The sequence below is a fragment of the Eufriesea mexicana genome, unplaced genomic scaffold (assembly GCF_001483705.2).
Source record: "Eufriesea mexicana isolate 0111107269 unplaced genomic scaffold, ASM148370v2 scaffold386, whole genome shotgun sequence".
Lineage (NCBI taxonomy): Eukaryota > Metazoa > Arthropoda > Insecta > Hymenoptera > Apidae > Eufriesea > Eufriesea mexicana.
Window position 1 is genome coordinate 331858 of NW_016908604.1, and position 13075 is coordinate 344932.

A 13075-nucleotide genomic window follows, 5' to 3' on the forward strand; every position below is an offset into this window, starting at 1 on the left:
ATCGGAAGAAGCACGATTCCAGGCCAAGTGGGGCGAAAAATGGCGGTCATCGGGATGACGGAGAGACGCGTTTTTTTTCCGCTGGTTTTCGCAATTTGAAACGAAAATGGAGAACGGCTGGCGAGGTGCATACGGGCGGCTGGACGTCGCCCCGTTGGCTCGGACGAGGCCGTATTTTTCCACAACGACAGAGGCGTCGCGTCAGGAGGCGCAATTGCGGAGGTTAGAATCACGCGTGCGCGGCCGCTCGCGTTCTCTCGCGTATCCATAATTGCGCCGCTTCCTGCGCGTGAATACCGTTGTCCTACATTTCGGTAAGTACGCCTACCGTCGCGTTATTTTACGAACTAGGTCGAACGGCTCGGCCGTCATACCGCGCAAGCCTAATCGTCGCGAATCCGCCGTCCTACTGCTCGCGCCTTTCTTTTCACCGATCGACCGCCCGCTATTTCATCGCGCCTTTATCTCCCTGCCTCGCAGCTCTCAAATGCGATACCGATCTCGCTACTCGAGCCGTTCCACTCTATCGCGGTACTCTTACTTATCAGCCGACTCTGATGTCCATTTTAAATAACCATTTTAAATATCGCCAACGCGGGAAACCGAGCTTCGCGGAACTCCAATGCGCCCCTAGACAGCGAGAAAAAGAACTACGCGACCATCGTTACCGTGCCACGGTGTAATTACGGATCGCCCCAACTATGGTGGACTTTCTCGAAGAGATTGTTCAGAGACGCGTAGATTTTCCTCGTTCCCGATCGTTCTCCGTATCCTGTGAAGCGTAAAAAGTAGCCCGCGACGCGAATCTCGTGCTTCGAGATCAGAGAAGCCTGTGATTACGTCACCGATCAATGTCACGACTAAGCCGGCGTTAAAAATCCAGCTACGACGAGTGTACACGGGTATAAGCACGGTTTGGCGAGATAAAAGACGCAGCGTTACGTCACCCATTGCGGAAGCGTTGGCGGAAATTAGCGAAGAGGTTACGAAGTGTCCTTCGATAAAATTGGTTCGTTGCCCAACGCGTTATTGGCGCTGGTCCTCGGATAGCGATGGCGTATTCCTCGCGAGGAGCGTAGATGACACGGTAACGAGTGTTCGAATCGACCGCTATCCGGAAGCGCGTACACCGCGTGGACCCTTGGAAAGGAAGCGGACTTTCGCCCTACTGGATCCGCGCCGTGGATCATCGTTAATTCCAGAGGGCACCAGCGACAGCCTCCGTAGCTCGGTCTCTCTTTTAACGAGCTCCGATGAGAACGAATTACTCTCGCTGCCTACTCCCCGTAATTATTCCACTTTTCGGTTTTCCGTTTTCCGTTCTTCCAGCAACTCCCCGGCCGATATTAAATGCGCACCGGCTTCGTTAACCCTGCCTCCCCATTACCGCCGCAATTCCGCTAAAAATGCTTATTTCTTAGGATCCCAGCTGCTCCTGGCCACCGCTTAAATGCCGTTGGCATTTCATCACTTCGCGAGGAGGTCCGCTCTTTAGTTTCGCTGCCAAGAGGAATCCCCGCGCCGAGGACGAGCCGGTGGAAACTCGTTAGACCACAATTATCCTCGACGGAGATCGGTATCGGTAAGGATATTTTGCTGTGCTTGCGACCAGGAAATTTAATATGGCTACTCGCGCTCCGTTATCTCTCGCGATAAGTACCTTGTCTATTCACGGAGCCTCGTGTTTCTGGCAAAACGAAATTGTATTACGCGTTATCTTCGACTTTTAAATTCCGCTCGGGAAATTTGTTATTCAAAATTGACCGCGGCAGTCCTACGCGGTAACGGAATTTTTATTTCTATTTATCCGTTTGGCGGATAAAACGGTCTGTAATAACGTATAACTCGCGCATTTGGCAAATAAATTAACTCTACAGGGAAAAAAAACATTTATTTTAATCATCGCATTACGGTTTAATTGTGAAAAATTATACGTTAAAGTAGTGTTTAATTTTATCTAACCACCGTATACTTATTCTGTCCACGATAAAATTCGATAAAAATCTCGGAAATTCGCTTGATTGGTGTAGCTAGACTCGACAGTGTAGCACGAAGAATTAGATACAAAAAGTTAAGCGTCAATAAGTGCTTTCGTTTTAAAATTAAAAAGATTTCGAAAAGTAGAATAAATTTCACTGTAAATTACTCGTATTATAGGTATAAATTTAATAAAGGAAAAAGATTTTCGTTACAGTTGTTACCGGATAATAAAATTTATTTATTTATTTTACGAGTAAAACGTAACGCATTATGCATGAAAACCGTAATAGAGCGGCAGCGAACTAGTCTACGGTGACACTGTGACACTGCGACACGTGTGCCCCCTACGCGAGAAAGGTTTCAATGGCGATCGAAGAAAAGTAACGGGCGAGATTTAGCCGAAACGCGACCACGCTCCCGTACGAGTTTCCCCGTCGTCGCTGAGTTGGACCTTCTGGGGCTAACTTTTTCCTACGACGCGATCGCACACACCCGTGTATTCGAAGGTATACGCGAGCAATACTCGACGACCGAGTGTTATGTAATGGCCAGATGGACTTGGCGATGTTTTGTTTTTTTCTGCGCCACTAAACACTCGAGGTGTCCTTTAGTTACGATTCTAGAGACGCTTCGTGCCGGTATACGATAGGCGTGTCTGAATGAGTTTGCCGTGTAATGGAATAGTTTGTTTTCACGTTCCATTCGAAGAACAACGATAAAATTTAAATCCAAATCTCTTACAGTCAGAATCTCCGACGAAAATGACACCGGATGCATAGGTATGTACACTGTCACGATTGAATTATCGAATACACGAAATTTTAAGGTTAGACTCCGGTATGTCGAAGCATCGATTTATTTTTGAATTGTTTATCCGATTGAAACTGGTTTAAGACTACTGACTCGGCTCGTGCAGGATAAGCGAAAAAGATTGTTATCTCGTCGTAATAGGATACGCGAAGATCAAGATCACCATTGATTTCTGCCATAAAAATTTTCCATTCGAAACTTTTGCTTTCCTCCGAAATGACCGTGTAATAGCAACCTTGAAAACGGAGAGAAAATGAAATTTCGGAATGAGAGAAAAATGGAAATAAAAAAGATTAGGAAAAAAAAAGAGCATACCCGTTGAACATCGTTCGCACGAAGTAATTCTCGCGTAGCAATACAGTCGCGATGTAACTATTACGAGTGAGAGTACTCGTTGGAAACATGAATGTACGCTTACGATTATGTTTACCAATTTGTGATCATAAATTAATACAACGGTTCCAAATAGATGCAGCACGTATACCGTATTCCGTATGAGTACATGTAAATGAATCCGCATACACTCAGCTATAGAGGTAAGCGTAACACAGTGGTACTCACCGTGGAAATTACCTGTTACTCTTCTACGTGCTACATCGCTGCGCTAGTTCGACCGTCGGAGATCAACAATTGGAAATCGTACGGTATTTCGATTACGTCGCGTCGATAATCGCTGCTTTTCGCTAAATTAATTCGTCCACGCTAAAATGCGATTTCAACGATCGAATCTCAAATGACTGCGCGGAAATCTGACTTTCGAATCGAATTCGAGCGTGAATTTGAATTACAAATTTCCGATGCTCGTTTAACCAACGTTCATTCTTCGATCTAACCAGAGTTCAAGTATGCGTTATCGAGATAAACGATAGATGTCGGAAAGCCAGCAACTTTGTCGCGATAACCGATATATAGGCGTTGTTACGGAGAACAGGGTGTCGAGCACATGGAAATAGCCAAGACCTGTCGAGAAAGACACGCGCATACGACATATTTCATTGTAGGCTCGAACGACACCGAGCACGAAAAACGACTGTTACCAACCGTCGCTAATGCGCATTGCGCGCGCATACCGTGGGTCGCGCCCTCATCGTCATTCGTTCGAGCAATCAGCACACGGAGGAGAGGAGACCGTAGTCTCGAGGCAAAGATTCGAAGCTTCCCTTTGACCGCGACATAAGCAAAGTTTCGAGAATTTGATCGACATGGCTGAGAGAGAGCGTGTAGCACGGTGAGTACCACTGTTATAGAGCGATCATGCGCGCTCTTCCAGCTCTCCGGCAGCCTACCCCCTCGGCCTACGTCGCCCACCTAGCCTTCTGTTAGTTGCGTAACGCTGCAGAGTCATGCGATAGGATAGCACTGCCGTGGCGCGACCGACGAACACGAACGAACAGGAACGAGAAGGAACGAACGGAGTAGAGGAAACGAACCGAGCGAGACGAACGGACGCGGACCCACCGATAGATGGCGAGAAAGATGGAGATAGGGAGGAAGAGTGTGTGCGTGTTAGAGAGAGAGAACGAGAAGAGGGAGCAGGAGGGAAACAGAGAGAGACAGAGCGAGAGTAATAGTCGAGCAGCTTGGTTAGGGGAAAGGAGAAGATGGCTCGTCTTTAGGGGGAACGAAGAGAGTGTAGAGAAGAGGCAGAATCGTGTAGAATCGTTTTTTCTGATTTTTTTTCCCACGTCTCGGCTGCGCCGTTGTTCGCGCCACCCGGTACCGTTACTATTCCTCGTCCTATCAGGATTTTCGTGTTCCATCAATCCACTCGCGTTACCTTCCATTTTACACGCGTTTTATCTCTCATCGTGCGTGGTTCGACACCTTCGCGGGAACGTGGATCGATTTTTAACTCGTACCGTGAATTCTATCGTCTACGATAGCCGCACGAATCGTCCGCCAGATAGCATCGCCCGGTTTTAACCTCGACGAGGCGAACCTTCGAATCGGAAACTAACGATTGAAAAATACGTCGGGTTAGGTTGACCTGTAATTTTAAGCGCAGAGTAAAAAGAGAATTTCTGGCAACAATAACCGTAGACTATTAATGTACTTGAAATAACGTAATTTATTGTTCCGGACAGTTTTATCTGGTCCGTGGTATCGGGGATTAATAGCCGGCTGGTTAATTTATCGAGGAAACCTCGTATCGGCTCGATGCGAATATATCATCGGCGCGCTGGAAAATATATCGCCTCGGGATTTCTGCGCGCGATCCCTTTCGAGTTTCCTGATTCCCATAAGCGCGTTACGGTGATCCTCCAACGGCATCGAAAGGTATTCGCGGCCGCGACCACGGTTTCCCTGTAAAGCATCGGATGCGAAATTCCGAGAAGTACGGCGATAGATAAAAATAGATAAAAGCGACGGCATCGCCGGCCTGCTGGCTTTCTGGGAACGCTTTCGTCAATCAGGGTCACGAGTGCACCGGTGCGCCTCGTTATGTCTAAAAGCAGTTTCGTGTAACTCCGAGGAAACGGAGCTCATTCTATGAGCTAACGGACACCGTGCTACTCTAAACTCGATATAAATGACAATAGTTTAATAGACTAATATGTTGAATTATCGCATAAATATCGGTCTCACCGCGGTCTCGAGTATATTAAAACAATAATTCTTTTACGATCTATTGCTTTGGAACTTTTCGTTTCTTCGTTCGTCAAAGTTTCAAATATTCGTTAACATTTCTACACGTATTTAATAAAAGTATAATAGAATTATAATTCCTTTTTTATTTTTCTTCTCCTAATAAGTACCCACTATTTTGGAAACAATAATAAATTTGTCTAATACATCTAGTATATCTAAATAAATTTTGTGTGCTTATTCGCTCAAGTATGATTCGAAATTGTTACTAGTATCTATGAATAAAATCATTCGACGTGGCAAAATATCGGAATAATTATAATACACTATATACGATATAATATTTTTCGAAATTATCCTCTCGGCGTTGGCGATCGCACTTATAGTCTCGCCCAGAATCCGCTAGAGGGAAGGTCGTTCGGGAAAATTTCTCGGATCCCTCTCTTTTGTATTTCGTTTCGATCGAACGAGCCCGATTATCTTGCATAACGGTGAGGCGAAAAGAAAGGAGGGTCGCGTCACGTCGGCGAGGAGATAACGGGTCGCGAGCGCGAAAAGAGACATGGCGCGAAATGTAATCAACGGCACGCGTGCACGACATTTTTCGCAAAGTTGCGAAATCGCGTAACCTCCGTGCCGCTTGTGTAAGCGAAAGCAAAAACACGGCAGCTTTCTTCGACGTTGCAACGTCGTATTTGCTCGCCGAGCATGTACGAGTCGTTTCATAACCTGTACCGTCGCGAGAACCGCCGACTCGTTGTTGTCGAGTCGACAAACGCAAATCGAATTTTTTAAATAGCCGATAGAACGGTGGGTATCGGAAACCGGCAGAAAATTACCGCGATTTTATTCGAGAGAGATGTCCAATAGAATCGACGAACGCTCCTCGATCCCCACTCCCGAAAAAACTTGTGCTTACGAGGCAGTAGAAGATGGAACTCTCGTCGAGTAAGATGAGCGAGCGTGTAAAGGGGGTTAGGTCGAGGAAGACTGGGAAAGTAGAGCACAGGGAAATTGGAGAAAATGCAGCTAGAGGGAGAATGCGAGGAGAAAAAAATCGAGGGAAGAGAGGGTGGAACAGCGATAAAGTGGAACGAAACTGAGTGGCGGGGTGGCGGAAGTTGGGGGTGGAAGGGAATGAGTGGGAAGAAAGAAAAGAAAAGAAACGCGGGCGTAGAGAAAAGAAAAGGAAACGAAGGGAAATGGAAAGAAACGCGTGGCACGAGGAGGGTAGCTGGTTTCGACTTTGTAGTAGGCCTCGATCGATGCTGTTACCATGGCTACAGGGGCAGTACCGCGGTGCTCTACTACTGATTATTTATGTCAAGGATCCCTCCCTGCTTCGAAGCTTGGAACGCAAACTCAAACGCGAACCACCCTAACGCGAGTGGCGATGGCCGTTCGAGTCGCCCTCTCGCAAGATTCCGAATAATTTCCTCGCCAAGCTTACGTTACTTAATTTTAACCCTAGAGACCCGATTCCGTGTCATCGTCTTAACCTTATTTCGAATTTCGCGACGTAAAAGAGTTTACGTCGAGGTTAGAGTCGAACTGGATATATACGATGTTATCGAAAACGTAGGATCGTTTATTCCGATGGATCAGTAGCGTAGGCACGTGACGACTAGATCAAACGCGAAACCCTATGTTGTTTACGCGCTAGTAGCATTAAAGGCCTAGAAAATCCATGTAAGCGTGTAGATAGAGCAACGTTTCGTAAAATTTTGCTCGTGATGCAAAACAGGGTTCCTTTGAGTCTATAAACGACCATGGAAAATCGATAAAAATTAACGACTCGATATACACGATTTCGTAAAATTTTTTTCCTTGCAGTGTAGAAACTCGAACGCGATTCGGATGGTTTATAAACTCGCGATTTTTTAGTCGTCGATCAATTTCTTATTTTACGAATTCGTTGCGATTTCTAAAAGTTCACTAAATCAATTTTCGTTAACCTCAATCGCGCGCACGAATTTCATGTTTCTGCGCGGAAATGTGTTGCGGTATAATCCTCGAAATAGGTTATGTTCGTTGAGTCGTAATTTAAAAGAAAAAACTAGAACGCAAAGAAAAGAAGAAAACGAGCACAAAAGGTTTAGAGCCCTTATAAGAATCGAGATAACAGGGTTATCGCATTAAAGAATCATAAAGTAACGGGAAATTTTCAAATGAATCATCTTCGATGCGTTAGGATTTAAAGCAGGGATTAGTTGGCATTTAAACGATGGCTATTGCTAGTGGCGAGTGACGACTGAAGATGGAGCTCCGGTGGTCTTTTCAGAGCGAGCAGGACAGAAGAGAATACGCAGAGGGAAGTGTTCCCGTTGGGAAGGATGCTTTCGACCCAGTTCCACCCTCCCATGGTGGTGGTACCGTCATGAGCAATCGATACTGCGTCTAAGGGCCACGGTATCGTGCTCTATCAGTATGAAAGCTATCCCTCTAACTTGCGCAGAAACGACAATTAGACGTGAACAAAATGACGTCATCTTTTTCTGCCAACTTCTCTCCTTCATTTTCAACGCGTTCTTATTCTCCTAATTTCACGATGGCTATCGTGACCTAGTTTTTTCATATACGACTCGATTGTCAATTTGAAGAAAGAATTCGACTTTAGAATACTTCTCGGTGATATATTCTTTATTCAAGTTTTTTATTCACAAAATTCATTACAATCGTTGAGTTATGGGTTACTATAGTCAGTATTTCTGTCATTTCCTGCGAGTCAGATAATTTATCATTTTGTTATTTAACAGACGTATAATCAGGCAATAATGTAAAAAATTTGTTATCCGCTTTGTAACGCGTAATATTTTTACGCGAACATGACTATTTGTTAGGTTATACTTAAAGCTAAAAATGCATTGCCATTCGAATGATAACTCTTCTGTCATGTAATATTTATAGTTGATGATCATTATTCATTTGCATCGAGATAACCATACTTTCACGAATTGTGAGTGTAATCACGAAAATAACGACTCCTGGCATACGTACCAAATGTGTAATTTGTTTTCCGTAAAAAATATTGCTAATTAACGAAGAAACAAATTTTTCTACTAATTTACAAACATTACTTTCGTTGATTAAACTGCTAGATCGCATGTTCGAGAAAGTAACGAAATATCGTTAAATAAATTATTCACTACTACCAGTTTCAACTTTGGTAAATTTATTTAAAATTTTTTCAGATGACGAATTAATGCAAATCTATAAATTATACTAACATCGTTTATAAAAACCGAAGTATTTGAATTTTACATTTCATTCACATATAAAGTAATTTCGTGTCTGACATACAAGATTTTGCAGTTACATCGAAAATAAAAATTAGAAAATGTTAATGTTTTAAAGGCTATTTTTACATCTGTATTTCCGATGTAAATTGTGCGTAATGGGGACAATTACTCATTATCGAGACAGTGCAATGTTAATAACACACACACGGTGGGCGGATGAGGTCATACATACAATAAATTTAATAAGACATTATAAACTACTCTTTTCTACTTGTCTAAATTTCTCAACTTTTAGACAAAATTTCATTCTAAATTAACAAATGCATTTCTTTCTTCCGTTGTAAATTGTATAGAATAAATTGTTTCGATTAAAGATAAGAAATTCTAGCAAGTATTTTTTCCAAGCATTACCTGTAATTTCTCTATGCGAAACTGATATATCAAAAGATCAAGTAAGAATTCCACGAAAAGAAATCAAACTTACGGATCACATATTCATCGGAACATTCTTACAACACAACATCCACATTCTTTCAAATTATATTCTTAATCGTTTTTTTATTCTATATAGACGTACATTAGTTTGCTACAGTCGACGTCTTTCGCTATCTCACACATTTCTTCAATCTTAATTTACGCGCTATCAAACTAAAGCAGTAACTAACTATCTTCTTAATATTTACACGTCTATCATTAGTAGATTGTATATAATACAATTTGCATCTTTTTGCTGTCAGCGGCTTCTATTAATAACATCTTGGTGCGAATAATCTACTGCCAAACTTTTTCCCCGTCCTTTAACCTTCTTCTACGAAACCAATCGTGTTCGAAGTAAAAGACGCGTATCACTATAACTTCGCAAAGAATGACCAGAAAAACATCTTCACATTTACTCGACATAGTCAACGAGTCATACGTCAGAAACCCTCGAAATCAAGGCAACTTACGAATGAGTACAGTAATATCAACTGCAAATTTCTCGTTAATACAAACCTTTCTCGGTATACATACATTTCTGTACCTTATAATAAAGGAAGAAAATAAAACTATTAATTTCTTACATATCCCCACCCAACCCTGTCAACATATGATGTTACAACAAAAAAGGGAAAAAGAAATAAAAGGCGAGAAAAATAAAAAAAAATAATAAAAAAAAAAAATGCAGACACACACCTGCTGCCTTCGAGACACTTCGGGAATATCCTACGAAATTGTAATATATTCTACGCATAAATAATAAAATGAAAGATACGGTGGCATAACACAAGTGAATGTAATTATTTCTTATGACTCGTATGGTATAACAATCCATAATTTTTTGTTGAAACGTCAAATGTTTGATTGAACGTTCACGTAAGTTGTTATCCTATATAATCTAAGCTCGATGATTTATCATACAAAACAGTAAATATCAGAGAATACGGGATTTATGTGAGAATCATATCTTCATAAAATAGATCATCGATCATCTGTTTTAAATGCTAAGTTTTCAGAAAAAACAGATGTGGAATTAAAGCTGTATAAATAAAAATAGACACACGGAAACCATTCTTAAGATGCAGCTGCTAATAATTTGTCCCTCTCGGTTTTATCTACCGCGGCCACGTGATCAGGTTTTTCGCCTCGTGAATAACGTTCCCACATTTTCTTGTACAGCATTTCCATGCCCACTGCGTACAGCTTGCAACTGAATAACGGACTTTCGGATCTTGCTTTCCACACTTTAGCTCGTATTGCTTTCAAGCTTAAATAAAAATAATTGGTTAAGACATATCCAACATAAAAATATAAGACATAACATAAAAACAAAAACTAGGAAAATAGTTTACTTACTATTCTCTGTCAGTGCCTAAACGAATAGCAATATCTTGATATTCTTGCCGTGTTCGTGCAATTAATTCGGGACATCCCAAAGTATTCAACTGACTAGCAGCAACACGAGATGCTAATGTTTCACCTGGTAGTGTAACCACTGGAGTTCCAGCCCATAAAACATCCATACTAGTAGTGTGACCATTACAAAGCGGTGTATCTAAACATACGTCAGCTAACTGTCCTCGTCTGACGTGTTCTTCCTTTGCAGCAACATTGCTGAACAAAATTCTACCAGGAGATAAACCTAACCGTTGAGCTGTTGCTTGTAAATTTGGCTCACCAACGGCCGGAAAGCGCAATAACCACAGCACAGAGTTTGGCACTTGTTTTAGAATCTAAAATTTATTATCAGTATATAAAAAGTAAGGAAAATACTTGACACTTTCAATGCAAAAAGTACGTTAAATATGAAATAAACTTACATGTGCCCACATATGAAGTGTGAGCGGATCAATCTTGTATAATTGATTAAAATTGCAATAAACAACTGCGTCTTCTGGCAGACCGTATTGTTGTCGCGTTGTAATCATAATATTTTGAGGCACTTCTTCACCTGTTGCTGTTTTGTTGTTCACTTGTGTGGTGGCCATACCATTTTGAACTACAACACCATTCACGGACATTTGACATTGTCCAGAAGCAATCATTGTCTCAATAGGAGTAGTAGTTGGCAGTTCTGCAACTTTTAACGAAATCTCTACTGGTTTGTTTTTGGCATCCGGTACTAGTACTTCGCGAATTTCCTTAACGCATGTATTTTCAATCATTGGAGAAAGATCGGTGGCATTTATCACAGCTACATTATCTGCTACTTTGCCCTTCATGTTCAATTTGTCCGTTAATATGAGTCGTTCTTTTAGATGTGGAAACATTTGCCTGGAAAAGACAAATTATAATAGATAAAAATAAAAGAGATACACTATATAAATAGATAAACATCACATGTAGTATATAATAATATATCTCGCAAACTTACTTGTGATCTCCAATGAAATACGTGTGTGGCATGTAAGCAAGCTTTTCGCTATATTGATTAGCAAGTTCCAAAGGTGACGTTACTTCGTCGGTAATTAAATAATCCATAAAACTAGCACCTGATGTTCCCGGATATCCAAGCCACATCACTTGAACTGGTGCTGGTCGTAGAGCAAATATTTCGTTCCTCGCTCCCTTTGTATACCCATTCATGTTTACTAAAATATGTATCCCATCCGCATTAATACGATCAGCTGCTTTTCCATTGCACGGAATTTGTGATAAGTCAACGAAATGTTCTGCTTCTCTAGCGATTTTTGCTCGAAAAGTAGTCCCATCATCAGTACTGAGAGCGTAACAGAAAATTTCAACGTTCTGTCTGTCATGGAGTCCCGGAATTGATTGCATAAGATGACTAGTAGGATGATTTCCAAAATCGGACGAAACGTATCCAATCTTTAAGCGAGCACCAATTTCACGTGGATATTTGTAAGGTTGTTTATGTAGAACGTGAATCTGCAACCATTATAAAACCATCGTTAGGCCACCGCGTATTTGCATTTTTATATTTTTCATACATAAAGAATATTATATTAAGACATAGCGTTTACCTTCTCGATGCATAGATTTGCATGTCTAGCAGCAATAGCCTTCCTAAACTCATGAGATAATGGATAGAGCATGGAATGGTGCGGGTGTACACTAGGTAGTCTATTCTTGTCCAGTTGCTCAGCAACGATTGAAACTAATTTCTTCATTCGAGCTTCATAATCAGTCCAGTCGCAAACAATCTGAAGACAATGTGCCAGATTACAATACGCATCCGGAAAATCAGGTTTTAACTTCAGTGCAGTTCTGTATGATTGAATAGCTTCAGGAATGTTTCCAGAATCTTTATGAATCGAAGCTAAATTGGAATGAGCATCAGCGAAAGCAGGATTAATTTGAATAGCTCTCGTATAGCATTGAAGAGCTCCTTGTATATCTTGCATTTCTTTCAGGGTATTGCCCATGTTCGAGTAAGCATCCGCGAAAGTCGGCTGAATACGAATCGCCTCCTTATAATGCATTAATGCTTCGTTTAATTTTCCTTGTTGTTGTAATACGGAAGCCAGATTGCTATGAGCCGCAGCAAACTCAGGGAATACTTCAAGCGCTTTCAAATACAATCGAGTTGCCTCTTCGATGTATCCTTGTTCGCGTTTTATGTTGGCCTAGAATGAAACACATTGCGTACTAAAAAATAATAATAACGAGACCTAAAAAAGATATTAAGTTGATATACATTGTCCTCAAATTCGCGAATTTTTATTAAAACTTGAATATAAGCATTGATCCGAAATAAGGCTGTTTATTTAGGTTCAACAAAAGCAAAATTATTAAATTATAAATACAAAATTGTATCTTCCTTTGTGAAGAAAAAAAGAACCAGAAAAAGAAGCAAAAAGGAGAATTATTCTTCGGATTGATCGGCTATGACTATGAAAAAAATAGTTGTCTTGCATAAGCTAGACGCAAATCTCAATAACATTCCACGCATACACGTGTATATAATAAATTATATGTACCAGATTATTAAGGGAATCGGCATGTGAGGGGCAGAGGCGAAG

At 41.4% G+C, this 13075-nt stretch overlaps 2 protein-coding genes across 5 annotated transcripts in view; one reads left to right on the forward strand and one right to left on the reverse strand.

Annotated features, from left to right (window-relative positions):
• LOC108545485 (uncharacterized) overlaps positions 1 to 1962 on the forward strand; it is a 10203-nt gene extending 8241 nt beyond the window's left edge. Inside the window, exons 1-2 of one of the 2 annotated variants that reach the window (XR_001890086.1) lie at positions 325 to 1286; positions 1422 to 1962. Coding sequence is in view for 1 of the 2 variants with exons in the window: in XM_017897137.1 (XP_017752626.1) it covers positions 1422 to 1656 (235 nt within the window). In the remaining variant the exon portion in view is untranslated. Of the gene's footprint in view, positions 1 to 324; positions 1287 to 1421 lie in introns of those variants that run through there. The other variant, XM_017897137.1, reaches the window with a different exon arrangement.
• A 6656-nt stretch (positions 1963 to 8618) lies between these two features.
• sxc (O-linked N-acetylglucosamine (GlcNAc) transferase sxc) overlaps positions 8619 to 13075 on the reverse strand; it is a 15103-nt gene continuing 10646 nt past the window's right edge. Inside the window, exons 8-13 of one of the 3 annotated variants that reach the window (XM_017897133.1) lie at positions 13034 to 13075; positions 12077 to 12679; positions 11467 to 11981; positions 10913 to 11366; positions 10449 to 10825; positions 8619 to 10359 (exon numbers count right to left, since the gene is read on the reverse strand). In XM_017897133.1, the coding sequence (XP_017752622.1) occupies positions 10167 to 10359; positions 10449 to 10825; positions 10913 to 11366; positions 11467 to 11981; positions 12077 to 12679; positions 13034 to 13075 (2184 nt within the window). In that variant the 3' untranslated portion in view covers positions 8619 to 10166. Of the gene's footprint in view, positions 10360 to 10447; positions 10826 to 10912; positions 11367 to 11466; positions 11982 to 12076; positions 12680 to 13033 lie in introns of those variants that run through there. The other 2 variants (XM_017897134.1, XM_017897135.1) reach the window with 2 other exon arrangements.